General features: G+C 28.3%; 4 protein-coding genes across 6 annotated transcripts; 2 read left to right on the plus strand and 2 right to left on the minus strand.

The window, feature by feature from the left end:
* Positions 1–2,801: 2,801 nt before the first annotated feature.
* On the minus strand, positions 2,802–6,902 carry LOC134834552 (kinesin-like protein subito). Its single transcript, XM_063849275.1, has 4 exons — positions 6,787–6,902; positions 6,230–6,700; positions 3,280–4,335; positions 2,802–3,216 (listed from the first exon to the last, which is right to left on the minus strand). Exons 2-4 carry the CDS (start codon positions 6,691–6,693, stop codon positions 2,847–2,849), a joined length of 1,890 nt encoding a protein of 629 aa, XP_063705345.1. The 5' UTR covers positions 6,694–6,700; positions 6,787–6,902; the 3' UTR covers positions 2,802–2,846.
* A 79-nt stretch (positions 6,903–6,981) lies between these two features.
* On the plus strand, positions 6,982–7,939 carry LOC134838397 (large ribosomal subunit protein uL24m). The gene is made up of 2 exons (XM_063853919.1): positions 6,982–7,141; positions 7,204–7,939. Exons 1-2 carry the CDS (start codon positions 7,058–7,060, stop codon positions 7,873–7,875), a joined length of 756 nt encoding a protein of 251 aa, XP_063709989.1. The 5' UTR covers positions 6,982–7,057; the 3' UTR covers positions 7,876–7,939.
* Positions 7,911–8,640, minus strand: LOC134838398 (LDLR chaperone boca). Its single transcript, XM_063853920.1, has 2 exons — positions 8,451–8,640; positions 7,911–8,385 (listed from the first exon to the last, which is right to left on the minus strand). Exons 1-2 carry the CDS (start codon positions 8,539–8,541, stop codon positions 7,937–7,939), a joined length of 540 nt encoding a protein of 179 aa, XP_063709990.1. The 5' UTR covers positions 8,542–8,640; the 3' UTR covers positions 7,911–7,936.
* An 822-nt stretch (positions 8,641–9,462) lies between these two features.
* Positions 9,463–18,212, plus strand: LOC134836890 (UTP--glucose-1-phosphate uridylyltransferase). Of its 3 annotated transcripts, none has more exons than XM_063852181.1 (4): positions 9,463–9,606; positions 14,357–14,988; positions 15,747–15,972; positions 17,176–18,212. In XM_063852181.1, the coding sequence occupies exons 1-4, from the start codon at positions 9,583–9,585 to the stop codon at positions 17,830–17,832; spliced, it is 1,539 nt and encodes a 512-aa protein (XP_063708251.1). In that variant the 5' UTR covers positions 9,463–9,582; the 3' UTR covers positions 17,833–18,212. The 3 variants fall into 3 exon arrangements, with proteins under 3 accessions (XP_063708251.1, XP_063708242.1, XP_063708234.1); XM_063852172.1 differs by lacking the exon at positions 9,463–9,606 and adding an exon at positions 11,281–11,426; XM_063852164.1 differs by lacking the exon at positions 9,463–9,606 and adding an exon at positions 13,156–13,340.

Here is an 18,212-nt window from a genome sequence, read left to right on the forward strand (position 1 = left end):
ATTAAAAATGATAAATTAGAGCCCTCTGACAAATTTTTATCCATTTGGAGCAAGATTTGACAAAAATTGCTTTGACACAGTTTTTGACACAGTTTTTTTGCTCTTGATTTAGTTTTTAAAACAAAACTGTGTCAAAGAAAAAATTTTTTTTCAGTTTCAATTTTTTGGCAGTTTTGAGTTATAAAATGATTAAAAATGATAACTTAAAGCCCTCTGACAAATTTTTATCCATTTGGAGCAAGATTTGACAAAAATTGCTTTGACACAGTTTTTGACACAGTTTTTTAGCTCTTGATTTAGTTTTTAAAACAAAACTATGTCAAAGAAAAAATTTTTTTTCAGTTTCAATTTTTTGGCAGTTTTGAGTTATAAAATGATTAAAAATGATAAATTAGAGCCCTCTGACAAATTTTTATCCATTTGGAGCAAGATTTGACAAAAATAGCTTTGACACAGTTTTTGACACAGTTTTTTTTGCTCTTGATTTAGTTTTTAAAACAAAACTATGTCAAAAAAAAATTTTTTAGTTTCAATTTTTTGGCAGTTTTGAGTAATAAAATGATTAAAAATGATAAATTAGAGCCCTCTGACAAATTTCAATCCATTTGGAGCAAGATTTGACAAAAATTGCTTTGACACAGTTTTTGACACAGTTTTTTTGCTCTTGATTTAGTTTTTAAAACAAAACTATGTCAAAGAAAAAAAAATTTTCAGTTTCTATTTTTTGGCAGTTTTGAGTTATAAAATGATTAAAAATGATAAATTAGAGCCCTCTGACAAATTTTTATCCATTTAGTGCAAGATTTGACAAAAATGGCTTTGACACAGTTTTTTTGCTCTTGATTTAGTTTTTAAAACAAAACTATGTCAAAGAAAAACATTTTTTTTCAGTTTCAATTTTTTGGCAGTTTTGAGTTATAAAATGATTAAAAATGATAAATTAGAGCCCTCTGACAAATTTTTATCCATTTGGAGCAAGATTTGACAAAAATTGCTTTGACACAGTTTTTGACATAGTTTTTGACACATTTTTGCTCTTGATTTAGTTTTCAAATCAAAACTGTGTCAAAACTGTGTCAAAATAAAAAAATTTTTTCAGTTTCAATTTTTTGGCAGTTTTGAGTTATAAAATGATTAAAAATGATAAATTAGAGCCCTCTGACAAATTTTTATCCATTTGGAGCAAGATTTGACAAAAATGGCTTTGACACAGTTTTTGACACAGTTTTTTAGCTCTTGATTTAGTTTTAAAATCAAAACTGTGTCAAAGAAAAAAATTTTTTTCAGTTTCAATTTTTTGGCAGTTTTGAGTTATAAAATGATTAAAAATGATAAATTAGAGCCCTCTGACAAATTTTTATCCATTTGGAGCAAGATTTGACAAAAATTGCTTTGACACAGTTTTTGACACAGTTTTTTTGCTCTTGATTTAGTTTTTAAAACAAAACTATGTCAAAGGAAAATTTTTTTTTTCAGTTTCAATTTTTTGGCAGTTTTGAGTTATAAAATGATTTAAAATGATAAATTAGAGCCCTCTGACAAATTTTTATCCATTTGGAGCAAGATTTGACAAAAATTGCTTTGACACAGTTTTTGACACAGTTTTTTTGCTCTTGATTTAGTTTTTAAAACAAAACTGTGTCAAAGGAAATTTTTTTTTCGGTTTCAATTTTTTGGCAGTTTTGAGTTATAAAATGATTAAAAATGATAAACTAGAGCCCTCTGACAAATTTTTATCCATTTGGAGCAAGATTTGACAAAAATTGCTTTGACACATTGCTTTGACATTTAGTTTTTGACACAATTTTTTTTACTCTTGATTTAGTTTTTTCAAATCAAAAAAATGTCAAAGCAAAAAATTTTTTTTCAGTTTCAATTTTTTGGCAGTTTTGAGTTATAAAATGATTAAAAATGATAAATTAGAGCCCTCTGACAAATTTTTATCCATTTGGAGCAAGATTTGACAAAAATTGCTTTGACACAGTTTTTGACACAGTTTTTTTTGCTCTTGATTTAGTTTTTAAAACAAAACTATGTCAAAGAAAAAATTTTTTTTCAGTTTCAATTTTTTGGCAGTTTTGAGTTATAAAATGATTAAAAATGATAAATTAGAGCCCTCTGACAAATTTTTATCCATTTGGAGCAAGATTTGACAAAAATTGCTTTGACACAGTTTTTGACGCGGTTTTTTTTTGCTCTTGATTTAGTTTTTAAAACAAAACTATGTCAAAGAAAAAATTTTTTTTCAGTTTCAATTTTTTGGCAGTTTTGAGTTATAAAATGATTAAAAATGATAAATTAGAGCCCTCTGACAAATTTTTATCCATTTGGAGCAAGATTTGACAGTTTTGAGTTATAAAATGCTTTAAAATGATAAACAAGCCCTCTGACAAATTTTTGACAGCAAGAGTTGCTTTGACACAGTTTTTTTGCTCTTGATTTAGTTTTTAAAACAAAACTATGTCAAAGAAAAAATTTTTTTTCAGTTTCAATTTTTTGGCAGTTTTGAGTTATAAAATAATTAAAAATGATAAATTAGAGCCCTCTGACAAATTTTTATCCATTTGGAGCAAGATTTGACAAAAATTGCTTTGATACAGTTTTTGACACAGTTTGGATTGGAATGTCCCATTGGATTGGCTTTTCAAATGGATCATGGGGAAATTTGGAGCGGCCTAATTAAAAATTAATGAAAAAAATTAAAATTCATTCTAAAGATGATTTCTGTTCATATTGGGCCGATTTTTGACGAATTTTAATCCTCCCTCGATCAAATAAGATCAATAAAAAACTCCTAAAAATACATTACAAAACTTAACAAAATCTACAAGTTTATTAAAGAATTTTTACAAAATTTCTTCGACTTCTTCTTCTTTACAAATAGCTTTTGCCTCCCCATTTTCAAGCCCGTTTTTTAAAGCCCATTTCTTTAATTTTTGATATTTTTCTTCCAGATCTTCGTATTTGTCGGTCAATTCTTCGATATCTTCCTCATAATTGACTATTTTGCGCTTCAACATATTCACTCGAGCCTCAAACGGGCGAGAAACTGCTTCCTTTGCACTTTCGATTTTCCGTTTGTTCTCGATGTCACGTTTTTTCAACAGTTCTTCATAATTTTGAACGATCGAGTTGCGAATATCCATTTCTTGCGTGAAGAGACGAGCATTGGCGAGGTTTAATTCCTCTTGGAGATGTGCAATTTCGTCGTTTAAACTAAAAAAAAATATTTTTAATTAATTTTTTTGTAAAAATTAATTTTTGCAGTGAATTTCTTACCGTTCTCGTTCCAATTCGCACTCGACATGGTCAACTTTGTGCCGTGTGGGACTCGTAAATGCATTTATCGAATACGAGAAACGCATCGATTGTCTCTTAGCCATGCGCGTTTCGGGTTTCCGGACGTGAATCTGCTTGGCGATGGAGGAAAATGCGAGAACGTTCATATTTTCGTCGTAATATTCCGTGATCGGGAGCAAATTGACGATCATTGTTAAGCGTTCGCGTGCCGTAAGTGCTGCTTGAATCAACAGTGTGAGCTTTGAATCGCGAACTGGCACAACTTCGACGATGCGTTTTGCTTTTTGGTTCGCATGCACGGCACTCAGGCATCTTCCGAGAGTCATCAGAGACGTGTTAATTTTTTGCGTTTCTTTCAAGCGCCCTCCTTGCGTCTCAGCTTTTTTCACTCGTTCGCTGCCCGCTAAATCGCAAAATTTATAATTCGCGTACGAAACTTCATTTTGCTTCGTAATCGTCACGACATTGATGTAAAAAACGCTGTGAGATCGACTCGAGCAATCGTTAATCGCCGTTTGTCCGTAACTCGCACGAAGCGATCCGAATTCCATGATGGCGTGACACGTTTCGGCATTTGGCGCGAATACCCATTGCACGTTCTTGATGAAGGATTCGCCGTCATTCGAGATAATTTGGAGATTCGCCTGTGTTTCGTCGACATCCAGTAAATCGCGCACTTTTTCGTTGTAAATTTCGACGTACGAGACCCAAACGTTGATGGAGGCGATGCTCGGATCTTGCGTTTCCTCGAAAAGATGCGCTTTTTGTATAATTTCGTAGAGATTCTGGTAATTTCGGGGCGAAACGTTGTCGACTTGACCCTTGATGAATTCCGTGATGGCAACTTCGTTTTGCGCAGCGTCATCCGTTAGCATGGAAACTTGGTCGATACGACGATCGACTTTGATCATGGGAAAATCGGAGATGTAGCGACCGTATTGCGTGAAAATTTGCTCGATGCTACGTGCGACAATGCCGGGATCGTTGTCGGATCCTAAGAGGGTGAAGGTTTTGCCTGAACCCGAAGTGCCGTAACTGAAAAATAAAAAAAGAAAAAAATAATTTTAATGGAATTTTTGTTTTTTTTTAAATTATTATGATTTTAATTTTTCACAAAAAGAAATTAATTTTTTTTTACTTTTCTCAATTTTTGTCGATTTTTCTATACTTATATTTATTTAATTTTTTTTTTATTTTTAATTGATTTTCCATTTCAAATTTTTTTTTTTATTTAAGTTAAGAATTGATTAATTAATTTAATATTATTTTTTAGCTTTGAAATCCCATCAAAAGTTGGTTGAAACTTGACTTGAGAAAAAAAGTACGATTTTTGCTCCTCATATGATAAAATCGTACTTTTTTTTATTTCTTCAAAAATTGATCAGATATCAATGAAAATCAACTTTAGAATGAATATTTATTAACTTTTAGCTTTGAAACCCATCAAAAGTTGGTTGAAAATTGACTTGAGAAAAAAAGTACGATTTTTGCTCCTCATATGATAAAATCGTACTTTTTTTTATTTGATCAAAAATCGATCAGATATCAATGAAAATCAACTTTAGAATGAATATTTATTAATTTTAGCTTTGAAACCCATCAAAAGTTGGTTGAAAATTGACTTGAGAAAAAAAGTACGATTTTTGCTCCTCATATGATAATATCGTACTTTTTTTTATTTGATCAAAAATCGATCAACAAAAATCGCTTTTTTATTGGATCAAAAATCGATCAGATATCAACGAAAATGAACTTTAGAATGAATATTTATTAAATTTTAGCTTTGAAACCCATCAAAAGTTGGTTGAAAATTGACTTGAGAAAAAAAGTACGATTTTTGCTCCTCATATGATAAAATCGTACTTTTTTTTATTTGATCAAAAATCGATCAGATATCAATGAAAATCAACTTTAGAATGAATATTTATTAAATTTTAGCTTTGAAACCCATCAAAAGTTGGTTGAAAATTGACTTGAGAAAAAAAGTACGATTTTTGCTCCTCATATGATAAAATCGTACTTTTTTTTATTTGATCAAAAATCGATCAGATATCAATGAAAATCAACTTTAGAATGAATGTTTATTAAATTTTAGCTTTGAAACCCATCAAAAGTTGGTTGAAAATTGACTTGAGAAAAAAAGTACGATTTTTGCTCCTCATATGATAAAATCGTACTTTTTTTTATTGGATCAAAAATCGATCAGATATCAATGAAAATCAACTTTAGAATGAATATTTATTAAATTTTAGCTTTGAAACCCATCAAAAATTGGTTGAAAAGTGACTGGAGAAAAAAAGTACGATTTTTGCTCCTCATATGATAAAATCGTACTTTTTTTTATTGGATCAAAAATCGATCAGATATCAATGGAAATGAACTTTAGAATGCATATTTAGGCCGTTCAAATTTTTTTCCGAGTTTTTTGTCCCAAAACATTTTTTTCAAAAGAATAAAAAAAAAGTTTTGAAATACTTTTTCATACAAAATGACATTTTCAACAATTTTCAGAATTTTCATAATCATAACATCATCATAACATTTCATAATTTAACTTTTCATTTTTTTTTTTTCATTTTTTTCAATCTTTTTATCAATTGCACGAAAATTATTTTTTTATAATTTCAATATTTTAAGAAATTTAAAAAAAAAATAATTAAAAAAAAAATTTATAAAAAAAAATTAAAATAAAATTTTATAAAAAAAAATTAAAATAAAATTTTATAAAAAAAAATTAAAAGAAAATTTTATAAAAAAAAATTAAAATAAAATTTTATAAAAAAAAAATTTTGAAGATATTTTAATTTTGATTTTTTTTTTTATAAAAATTAAATATTTTTAAAATTTTTTGTAAAAAATGTCATTTTTGTCTTTGATTATGAAAATTGAAAAATTAAACCTTGAAAAAGTTAAAAAATCAAAAACTCACGTCAAAAAAGTAGCTCCAACATCCGTTGTGACATCATTCAAGTGCGCCCGAATACAATTTTCGTAAATTTCACTCTGACTCACTGCATTTCCGAATATTTTACTGAACGAATAGTGCTTCTCCGTCAATTCTCGCTTTGCGGTGCCCCCTTCTTCGCCCACAACGACAAAATCATTTTCCCGCACGTGATATTTCGCACGATCTGTTTGCGGATGCGGGCGAAGTCGCAAATAAACCGCAACTTTGTTCTCCTCCGAGCTGCATTTTTCATCTTCTTCGTCTTCAGTGAGATCGATATCGAGCCCGTTGAGCTCTTCTTCTTGTATTACGCGCTCCAGATTGACTTGACGCTTGGGACAGGGACGATAACGACGATCAATGGAGGGATCTCGTGGCTGAATGTACGACGGAACTTTACGTTTGTGTTCGTTTTTCATAAAACTATCGCCGGTCGGTGGTTCCATAAAGTTTCTGGAACGAGATTTTTTTGACATTTATCTCATGGTTTGCTGAATTGAGGGAAAAATTTTCATAAAAATCGGAATTAGCAAAGTTACCTGTTGGGTTTTCGTCTAAAATTGTCGAGAAAAAACGTAAAAATGGCAACTTTTTGCAAATTTTATGGGAATTTCTCGTGTTTGCGCAAAAATCGTTACAAAAATCGCATTAAAATGCAAACTGGGGGCGATACAAAATATTTTTTGTATGCTGGGATTTATCAATTTCATTCGTCTCAATGTTGAATCAGCAAATTGCGAACTTAAAAGCCACAATTCTCGTCAAAATTTTTATTTTTGGGCGAAAATTGTGCTTTAATTTGTTTTTGCCATGAGACTCGGAGCTCGTTTACTGCAACGCTTCTCGCGTTTATCCACACAATACTCCAATTTACCCGACGAATATGTCGAAAGGGTGAGTTTTTCTTCGAAACATTAATTTTTCATGCATTTTACGAGACAAAACCAAAATTTTAGGCTATGGAGCAAGTTTATTACCGCACACCGAAGGATCCTCGCTACACACAAGCCGTAATCAAGCGAAAAAAGTTCCGTTTCACCACAGAACGTCCCTGGACAGCGCAATTTCAGCAAGCCAATCTCGCCGGATCGCTCCGCAAGAAGGTTTTCGTCGAGCCAATTGCCGAATGGAACATTTTCCGTGGCGATCGTGTCGAAGTGCTCGTGGGACGTGACAAAGGCAAGCAGGGAATTGTCTCGCAAATCATCGCGGAACGAAATTGGGTCATTGTCGAGGGCTTAAACACGCATTTTAAGCGCGTCGGGAAGAAAGGTGACTTTCCGGGCGTCATAATTCGTCAAGAGGCGCCTTTGTTGGTGACAAATCAAGTAAAACTCGTGGATCCGAGCGATTTAGCGGCAACTGAAATTGAATGGCGTTACACGGAGGAAGGAGAAAAGGTTCGTGTCTCGACGAGAACTGGCAGAGTCATCCCAATTCCTGAAGCGAGCAAGGAAACGATAGATTACAAGGACAAAAGGCTTTACAAGGAACGCGAAAAAGACACGAAAGCCGATGTCGTGACAAAAGTTACGTTCGAACCGCGCCTCGAAACGTTCGAGATGTCAATTATGCGCGAAAATGGCATCGAAGAGGAACGTGTGCCTGCCAAAACTTATTGGTACTAACACCCGTAGATCGTAGAAATTAAATTTAGTCGACGTTAAAAAGCATTTTTTGCGACTTTTATTACAGTTCGTCCTTTTTTCCGCTGAATTTTCCGTTGTAAACTTTGTTCTCGATCGTGACACTTTCACATCTTTCCTGTTCCACGAGGAAATCTTTCGCCTCCCATGCTTGACTTCCGTCGGCAAACATGAAAATCGCCCGATTATCGTCGACCATGTACCGTTCGGCGATTAAATGATTGTTCCGCAAGCTCGTTTGCCACAACGAAGTTATCGTTTCGCTCTCTTCCTTCGTCGGATTGCCCGAAACCATGACAAAAGTCATCAAAGTTTTTCCTTTTTTTGACATTTTCAGCATATTTTCCGGATTAGACATGTCCAAACCCTCGAAATTGATGGGAGCCGGCTTTCTCAGATATTCTGGGAGCTCGTCTTCGGGCAGAGGTTCTTCATCTTCCTCCCATTGGTCGAGCAGGCGTTCCATATCGGCATCTGTAAAGTCTCGGATATCTGGAAATTCATAAAAAAAAGTGCTTAATTAGCTGTTTTTTGGAAAGAGAAGCGGAATTTTTTACCTTTTTGAGCCCATTTTGGTTTTTCTTGAGCTTTTTTTGAGTAAATTGGCACAGCGATCGCTAATACGAGAAGAATTATGTAAGTTTTCATCTTAAAAATAATTAAAATTAATGGAAAAAGTCTTAAAATGAGATTTTGTGCGGAATTTTGATGCTTTTATCAATTGAAGCAATGACGTATGCTACCAGTCTTCTCCTCTGAAACGTCAAAGCGTCAATGTCAGCTGTTTACTTCAAGTGCATTCAATGGAAAATTTGGGTTTTGTGAGAATTTTGTCTGTCTGTATATTGAAATTTAATTTTTTAATCAATATTAAATAATTCGTAAATTTAAATATTTTTTTTTGAACTTTAAATAATTGTTTATTTGTTTTTTTTTATTTTAAATTAATTTTTTAAATTAATGAAACAAAAAAAAAATTCAATTATTTTTTTTTAACCATTTCTTAAAAAATAAAATTTTTAAAAAATAAAAATTAAAGCAATAAAAAAATAAATTACATAATTAAAATTAATTATTTAAAAATTAATTAAAAATAATTAATTATTTATATTTCTCATTTATTTTTCAACATTTTTTAATTTTATTTTTCAAAAAAAAAAATAATGCAATAAAAAATTTATTAAATTATTTTCAAATGATTTTTAATTTAATTTTCCAAAAAATAAAAATTCAAACAATAAAAAAAATATTTAATTATTTTTTTATTTAATTTTTCAAAAAAAAAATGGAAAAATAAAAAAAATAAATATGAGAGGCTTGAACCTTGTTAAATTTTATTAAATTTTAAAAAAAAATATTTTTTTAACTTTTTTTTATTTTTAAACACTAAAATTTAACATTCAATAAATTATAAAAAATTTTAAAATTTTCTTTGGAAAAGGTAAAAATATTTTAATTTAAAAAAATCAGTAAATTCAATAATAAATAAAAAATGCGCTCAAGTCTTTTTTTTTTGCTTGTATAAATTGTCAAGTGTCGGTTTTGTGTAAATATTCAACCAAAAGTGTTTTTGTTCTCAAAGTCGTCTCTCAAGGTGTTATTGTTGACTCTTTATCCAAAGAATTTCTGATAAGAAAAAAATATTTTAAAAAATTTAAATTACGGAATATCGACAGAAATAACAGAAAAATGCTTGGAGTTCCAGAGAAAAAGGTAAGAATCAAAAAATTCTTATTTAAAAAAAGATAAAATGTTAAATTTACTTGAAAAAATGCCCTTGAACTGCCCTTCTCCGATATTCGTAGTTAACTTTCAAAAAAATGTTTTTGTAGAATTTTTTCTGTTTAAATTTTTTTCAACTTAACACTATTTAACTCATGAAAAAATTAAAAGAAAAAAATTAAAAAATTCTTAATCAATTTCTTGCCAAGCAGAACTCGCACGAATATTGCATAATCAACACAAAATCAGTGCGTGTGAAAGATTTTCATCAAATGTCAAACGAAAAGCCGGCGTTTCATGCTGTTTCTATTTTCGATGATTTTTCAATACATAAATTGCAAACACACAAAATTTGTTGAAATTCGATCACACGTGTGACAATTTATTTATTTTTTTTGTGAGTTTGTTTATCGACTTGCGAATTACTTACGTACAAATTTCGCTCTCGTTCTCTGTGTCAAGGTCATATTTATCGTTGTTGTTGACGAGTGATATTACTGCTGTGACGTAGTGACAAGCCTCTAACTTTTTTATCGAGTACATGAAAAAATTTTCATTTTTGCGAAAATTTTTCGGATTTTCTCTTACAATTTTTTAAAATAAAAAATGTTTTTGAAAATATTTTATTGTCAAATTTTCAACCAAATTTTTTCTTCGATTAAATAATTTAAAATTAAATAAAATAAAAAAAAAAAAAAAAAAAAAAAAAAAATAAAAAAAAAATAAAAAAAATAAAATAAAAAAAATTAATTTAATTTCTTAATTTTTTATTATTACGAAAATAATTAAGAAATTTTTTTTAGATTTTTTTTAATTTTTACGTCAATTGCCGTGCCTTCTAATCAGCAATAAAAGAAATTCTGCCATAAAAAAATTAAGTTCAACGTTCTTTTTTTATTGCTTGTGAGATCATTTATGGTTTTTTTTTCTTGTTTTAAATTTAAATTATTTTTTTTTAAACAAGAAACAATTTTTGACAAATTCTTTTTAAAAATTTTATCTAAAAAAATATTTATTTAACTAAAAAAAATTAAATTATTATTTTGAATTAGAAAAATGCGATTTTCAAATTTCAACGGTTATTTTTTGAATTGACATTTTTATAATTTTAAAAAATTTCTTAGATTTTCGGAAATTTTAAGCAAATTTGATATCAGGTTAGCTAAAAAAAATAAAAATTTAAAAAAAATAAAAATAATGGCAAAATAAATTAATTAAAATTAATAAATAAAATTTAAAAATATTTTTACAAATCAAATCAATAAAAATCTAATTTTTAAAATAAATTTATGGCCATATTTTAATGAAATTCAAATAAAAAAATCAATTTAAATTTTGAATTAACCACAGAGCTGTGAAAAATTATCAAAACAATAACAAAAATAAGAAATCCGTCAATACATACGCAACTCTGGCGACTCACGATGATAAAGAGCTTTACGACTGACTTAACTGATAACAGTTCCGTCACACAACTGAACAAATTCAAACGACAAAAATACGTATAAAACTTCTGAAAAAAAAAATAAAGAAGCTCAATTAAAAACTTTATGTACCTCATCTGTCAGTGTGCGTGCATGTATTAAAATATAAATAAACACAAAATGATACGAGCTCGAAAAATGATTTCTGTAAAGATTCAGTTTCTCGGTGTTTCTCGTATTAACTTGATCTAAACTTCTATTTTCCTCTTTTTTTCCTGCTTTCGCGAGCTTTGAATATTTTTTGAAAAAAAAATTAATTTTAACGCTAAAATAATTTTTTAAAAAAATAAAAAAATGACTAGTTCAGCGGCTCTTTTAAAAGCATGTGTAAGTTTTTAAGCTATTTCAGACAATTTTGAAACACGTCAGAGTTGCAAACAGTTGATCAAACAATTCAAAATGGGCTCGAATGACCTTTGGTTGCCTTAAAAGAAGCAAAAATTGTGTGAAAAAGTGCATTTAAAATTTAAAAAAAAAAATATTTCAAAGTTTAATTGAATTTTTGGCGTCGAATCTTATCATCAAAAAATGTACAAGTTCAAACTCGTGCGAGTTTGTAATTATCTGATTAGAACATTAATCATAAAAATACAAAAAAGACGACGTAACAGAGGTCGTTTAGAAGTGAATCTGGTTTAAACATTACGTTTTGGAGTAATTGTTGCATTTTTTTTGTGTCTTTGTTATGCAATGTAAATAAAAAATAACAAGCGAACAAACGCATTTTTAAGCGTTTTATGTGATTTTTTGTTAAATAAAATCTGAATGTTTTGAGATTAAAGTACTAATTTTTAAACACTTCCGCATATTTTTTTTTATTTTTTGGCATTTAGGTATTTAAAATTTGTAAAAAAAATTATTTAAAATCTTTATAGTCAAAATTTTTTTTAAAAATTAAGAAATTCAAAAAAAAAATATAAAATTATTTGAAATATTTAAATTTAAAATATAAATAAATTTTGAATTAAAATTAAAAATATTTAAATTTTATAAAATTTAGGAAATTCAAATTTCAAAAAAAAAATGGAACTTAAGATTCATCTTAAAAAAATATTTTTTTTTTTTTGTATTAAAAATTATTTTAAAAAAATTAATAAATTGTAAAAAAAATAAAATTTTATGAAAAAAATGAGACTCAAGATTCTTTAAAAAAAGTAAAATTAATTTTTAATCATAAAAAATGTAAAAAAATATTTTTTTTTTGAAAAAAAAAATTGAATTACTTTTATTTTTTGAAATATTTTTTTAATTTAATTAAATTAAAAATTTTTCAGTTTTAAGTTGGTTTTGAGTAATTAAAAAACTTCAAAAAATTATTATTTTGGCAAAAAAAAAATGAAATTATTTTTTTTTTAAATAAAGCATTAAACTAACAATTCTTACATAAAAATTTTTAGAATGATAAATAGTTAATTTTAATTTTTTTTTATTACTTTTTAAAATTATTTTCAAATTTTAAACTTATTTTAATTTTCATTTCAAAAATAAAAATATCCAAAAATATTAAAAATTTGAAATAAAAATTATTTTTAAAGTAACTTTTAAATTAATTTATTAAATTTTAAAATTAATTAAAAATTTTAATAAATTTTAATTTTTCATTTCATAAAATTAAAAATTATTATTTTTTTTTTATAAATTAAAAAAAATATTTTGAAGCTCCTCTATAAGATGCAACTCATTAATGTACTTCACAAACATTAAGTCAACAATTACTTGCAATTCTTCTCAGCTGCCAATTGTTTACTACAAAAAATAAAAAAAAAACTTCAATAACAAACTGAAAAAAAAATAAATAAAAACAATCGGAAATTAAAAATTCTCCTTTTTATTCTTCAACTTGTTGCTCCGACGCATTTTTATGACGAATCGCATGAAACGTAAACGAATTAAGCAAATAAATAAATGAAAAAAAAATTCGCTTGAGATATGATCGTTACTTACTCGCCCGAGTTTATCATTCCACACACTTGTCAGTATCGTTTTAGCAATTCACTTGATATCACGTTTGTCTTGCCGTGTAAAACGCACTCTTATCGTTCAAACCATTAAATTACAATTCAACGAGTCATCCATCGAAGTCGACGATTTTTTTTATCGTTATCGCGCCCATTTGACCCACATTAGAAAGTTTTATCGGAACTGCGGAGTTCATTAAGTCGAAAATTGTCGTTGCCAGAGGAAGCAATGTTGGAAATTTTGTCGAACGGAACGCCGCCGAGCAATTTAAACTTGTTAGAGGTGAACTTGACCTTCGCTCCAAAATTGGATAATTGCAGGGAAAAAATGTCGTCGCCGCAAGATTTAATCAAAAAAATGTCATTTTGAGCGATTTTGTGGCGAGACGATCAATTATTGTGATTGAAAGAGATCGATTACGATTAAAAAACTGTGCTCGACGTAAACAGTAATTATTTTAAGTTGCTCGAAAATTGCGTAATCAACGTTTGTTTATGGGCAGAGCGCGCGGTATTTACGATGATTTTGCTGTTTTGACCTTTTATTGTGGGCTTTATAGAGGAAATCATTTTCATCTTATCAGTAAAAGTTTTTTTTTCGGGGCGCGAGTCACAAAACGTGACATTAACGTGTAAATATTTGTCGTGTTACGTCGTTAATTACGTGCAATTTAATAATAAACTATCCTTTTTTATATGAAAAATATAGTTTTTTAAAAATATTTGAAAAATTAAAAATATAAAAAAAAAATTCTCAAAAATATAAAAATATTTTGGTTTTCAATAAATTTTTAATTTAAATATTTTTTTTTTATTTTTAAATTAATAAATTTATTTATTTTCGAAAAAATTTTTGAAATTAATTTCATTTTATTTTTTTTAATATTATTTAAATTTATATTGTAGCTTTTAAAATTAAAAAAAAAAATTAATTTTTTTTTAAGTTTATTTTAATTTGAAAAAAATGAAAAAAATCAATATAGAATATTTTAAAAATATTAAAAAAAAAATAAATAAATAAAAACAGAAAAAAATCTAAAATTTAAAAAAAATCTAAAAATCTAAAAAAAAAATTGAAAATGATTATTAATTAATTTAATCATTTTTTTAAATTAAAAAACTATTTTAAAATTTAAATAATTTTAATAATTAAAATAATTTTTTTTAATAATTAAAAAAATAAATAAAAAGTATTTTTTATTTTTAGTTCCTCAATTTTATTTTATTTTATTTTTTTTTTTTTTTGAAAATTTATTTTAGAATTATTTTTAATAATTTATTTTTTTTCTTTTTTTTCAGGTTCGCAGCGGGCATCAACGCGGTCCCTCTGAAACACGCGAATTTCACGAACTAACAAAACGCGATGCGCAAATCCGCTTGGAAAAAGAGCTCGACAATCTGCTAGACACCGTCGACGATCCCGATCGCAAACACGAGCTACGCAACGAAACTTCCCGTTTTGCGCAACTCTTCAATCGTTTCCTCCAAGAAGACGGTCCTTCCGTATCATGGGACAAAATCGAAAAACTCCCCGAAGGCGCTGTGCGCGACTACAAAACACTCACCGCACCTGCCGCCAGCGACATCAAGTACATGCTGAACAAATTGGTTGTCATCAAGCTGAATGGCGGTCTCGGAACCTCCATGGGATGTCACGGGCCCAAATCCGTAATTCCCGTGCGAAACGACTTGACGTTCCTCGATTTGACGGTGCAGCAAATTGAGAGTTTGAACAAACAGTATGACGCCGATGTGCCACTCGTGTTGATGAATTCCTTCAATACGGACGAGGATACGGAAAAAGTCATCCGGAAGTACAAGGGATTCAAGGTGAAGATCTACACATTCAATCAGAGTTGCTTCCCGCGCATCAGTCGTGACTCGTTGCTGCCTGTGGCGAAGGATTACGACGTTGATAAGTATTTGGAAGCGTAAGTATCGATTTTAATTGTCTTTTGAGTCTTAAAAAATTTGATTTTTTGGTTAAAAAAGATTTTTCATGTCTTAAAAATTGAGAGATTTTGTAGATTTTCTAAAATTTTGCTTAAAATTATTATTTTTATTTAACAAAATTTCATTAAAATTTAAAAAATCGAAAAATTTTCATGAAATTTGGCAGATTTTAGTCAAAATTTAAAAAAAAAATTTTTTAACAGAAAAAATTCGTTAATTTTAGTAATTTAACTTAAACTTCGATCATCAAAATTAAAGAAATATCGCTTAAATTTACAAAACCATCAATATATTTATAGATTTCTTAACAAATTTTAAACTTTCTTTAAAAATTTTTATCAAAAAAGTTTTAAAAATTGAAAAATTAGATTAAATTTTCGAATCAGTAAAATATTTTGATAAATTTTTAGTGAAATTAAATTTTTTACTGAATATTTTGTATTAAAATTTATAAAAATTTTATTAAAAACCCTCAAATTATAAAATTTTGAAGTTTTTCGATTGACTTTTTGTAAAAATATTCAAAAAATATTTAATTTTAGAATTAAAAATTTAAAAAAATCTATAAAAAAATTTATCAGAAAGTCGAATTTCATGTTTTCTTATCAAATTTTCGTAAAAAAATTCAAAAAATAAAAAAAAAATATTTTTTAAGAAAAAATTCTTTAAAAATGCATAAATTTTGACATTTTCGACTCATTTTCTTGTAAAATCTAACAAAATTCTCTGTTTTCAGTTGGTATCCTCCAGGTCACGGTGACTTTTACGAATCATTCGCACAATCCGGTCTCCTGAACCAATTCATTTCCGAGGGACGTGATTATTGTTTCCTCTCCAACATCGACAACTTGGGTGCTACTGTCGACCTGAACATCCTCAATCGTCTCATTCAGGAACAAGCGACGGGCAAACCGCTGGAATTCGTCATGGAAGTCACAGACAAGACACGCGCTGACGTCAAGGTAAATTCAAAAATTCACTTTTTCGAAAAAACTTAACATTTTATTTGAAAAAATACAAATTCTTATCATCGCGTCTTAAAATTACACTCAATCTCGGGCTCTTATCAAGAAAAAAAAATTTGTTTCACCCAAGAAGAAGTTTGAACAGAATCGCCACTATATTGAGAAAGAGTAACGGGATTTTGGCAACTGTCCTGATGGATCGCACGAGATTCAGCAACTGCGTTTTCATGGTTGGAGGTTCGCCGAATCCCTGTACTTGATTTACTGAGCTCCATCCGATTTTGGCGAGAAAACGTTCTTCGTGCAAAACGCAAACGGCATTCAGGCAAAGGAGTGATGCCTCGATTAAGTTCCAAAGTGTGAACATTTTTGTGAGGAAATCCTTGCGGAATTTGTATTTTTGTGATTTTAAATGCGAGAAATTTTCTTGATTTTGTTTTTGACGTGTAATTTTATGATTTTGACATTTAAATGACATTGGCAAGAAATGAACAGAAAAGTGACGTTCATTTATAAAACGTTTGAAATTTTCAATCGTTGAAAAAAGTTTCATAAAAAAATAAATAATTTCATTTAAAAATATTTTTTAATTTAAAAAAATAATAAATTATTAAAAATTTTATTAAAAAAAAATAAAATAAATTAAAAAAAATAAAAAAAAATAAATAAAAAAAATAAAAATAAAAATAAAAAGAAATTAAATTAGAATGTTTAAAATATTATTTTATTAAAATAAATTTATTTAATTTTATTTTATTAATTTAGTAAGAAATTTAATTTCAATTTTTAATTGAATTTTAATTTTATTTTAATCTTTTAATTTAATTTAATTAATTGTTTAATAAATTTATTTTTAAATTTATCTAAATAAAAACTTAAAAAAATTTTAATAATTTTCAAAATAATATTTATTGAATTAATTAAATTGAATTTTATTTAATTATTCAAACAAATTTTATAAAATTAAATTTTAAAAAATATTAAAAAAAAAAAAAAATTATTAATTAATTTAATTTATTTTTTTATTTTTAATTTATTTTTAAAAATATTTTTAATTTAATTTTATTTTATTTTATTTTATTATTTTTTTTTTATTTTTTTTATTTTTTTTTATTTATTTAATTTAATTATTTATTTATTTTAAATATTTAAAAAAATTCACCTATTTAATAATTTTTTTTCCTTAATTTTCTTTTTCAGGGCGGTACTTTAATCCAATACGAGAACAAACTTCGCCTCCTTGAAATCGCACAAGTCCCGCCAGAGCACGTGGACGACTTCAAATCTGTCAAAACGTTCAAATTCTTCAACACAAACAACATTTGGGCCAAACTCACCTCCATCGAGCGCATTTTGCGCGAAGGTCGTCTCAACATGGAAATCATCGTAAATCCCAAAACGCTCGAAGGCGGCTTACGTGTCGTACAACTCGAAACTGCCGTCGGTGCCGCAATGAAATGCTTCGAAGGCGCCATCGGCATCAACGTGCCACGTGATCGTTTCTTGCCCGTGAAAAAATGCTCCGATCTCTTGCTCGTCATGTCCAACTTGTACAGCCTGCAAAACGGATCGCTCATCATGTCGCCGCAACGCATGTTCCCAACGACGCCACTCGTCAAACTCGGCGAAAATCACTTTAGCAAAGTCAAGGAATTCCTTTCGCGTTTCGCAAACATCCCGGATATCATTGAGCTGGATCACTTGACGGTATCGGGCGACGTAACGTTCGGGCGAGGCGTTTCGTTGCGCGGCACTGTAATTATTATCGCGAATCATGGCGATCGTATTGATATCCCGCCAGGCGCCATCTTGGAAAATAAAATCGTTTCGGGTAACATGCGGATTTTGGATCACTAAACAATCATCTTTTGCGCGGGAAAGCCATACTCGACATCAGGGATGACAATTTTAATCGTTTTTATTAAATTTAGAGAGAAAATTTTACAAAAACAAGAAAAAGTTGAGAGTGCAATTTAAACTTTTTGACTTTTTATCGTTTTATTTATTCGTGAGCTTAAATTTAGAGCTTTTATTGTTTGAGAATTTGTGTTCATTTGTTATTTTTTTGTACAAATTAAGCTCAACTATGTTATGACTGTCGTAGAAAATGTTGGAAAAAACAACTAAAAAATCAAAAAACCAAAAATTAGAGAGACAAAAAGTTTGTTAAGATTAAAGCAATTAGTGCTCGTTTCTTGTATTTAATGTAGATGAGAATGTAAAAAATAAAGTTAAAC

Source organism: Culicoides brevitarsis, chromosome 1, assembly GCF_036172545.1.
Source record: "Culicoides brevitarsis isolate CSIRO-B50_1 chromosome 1, AGI_CSIRO_Cbre_v1, whole genome shotgun sequence".
NCBI lineage: Eukaryota > Metazoa > Arthropoda > Insecta > Diptera > Ceratopogonidae > Culicoides > Culicoides brevitarsis.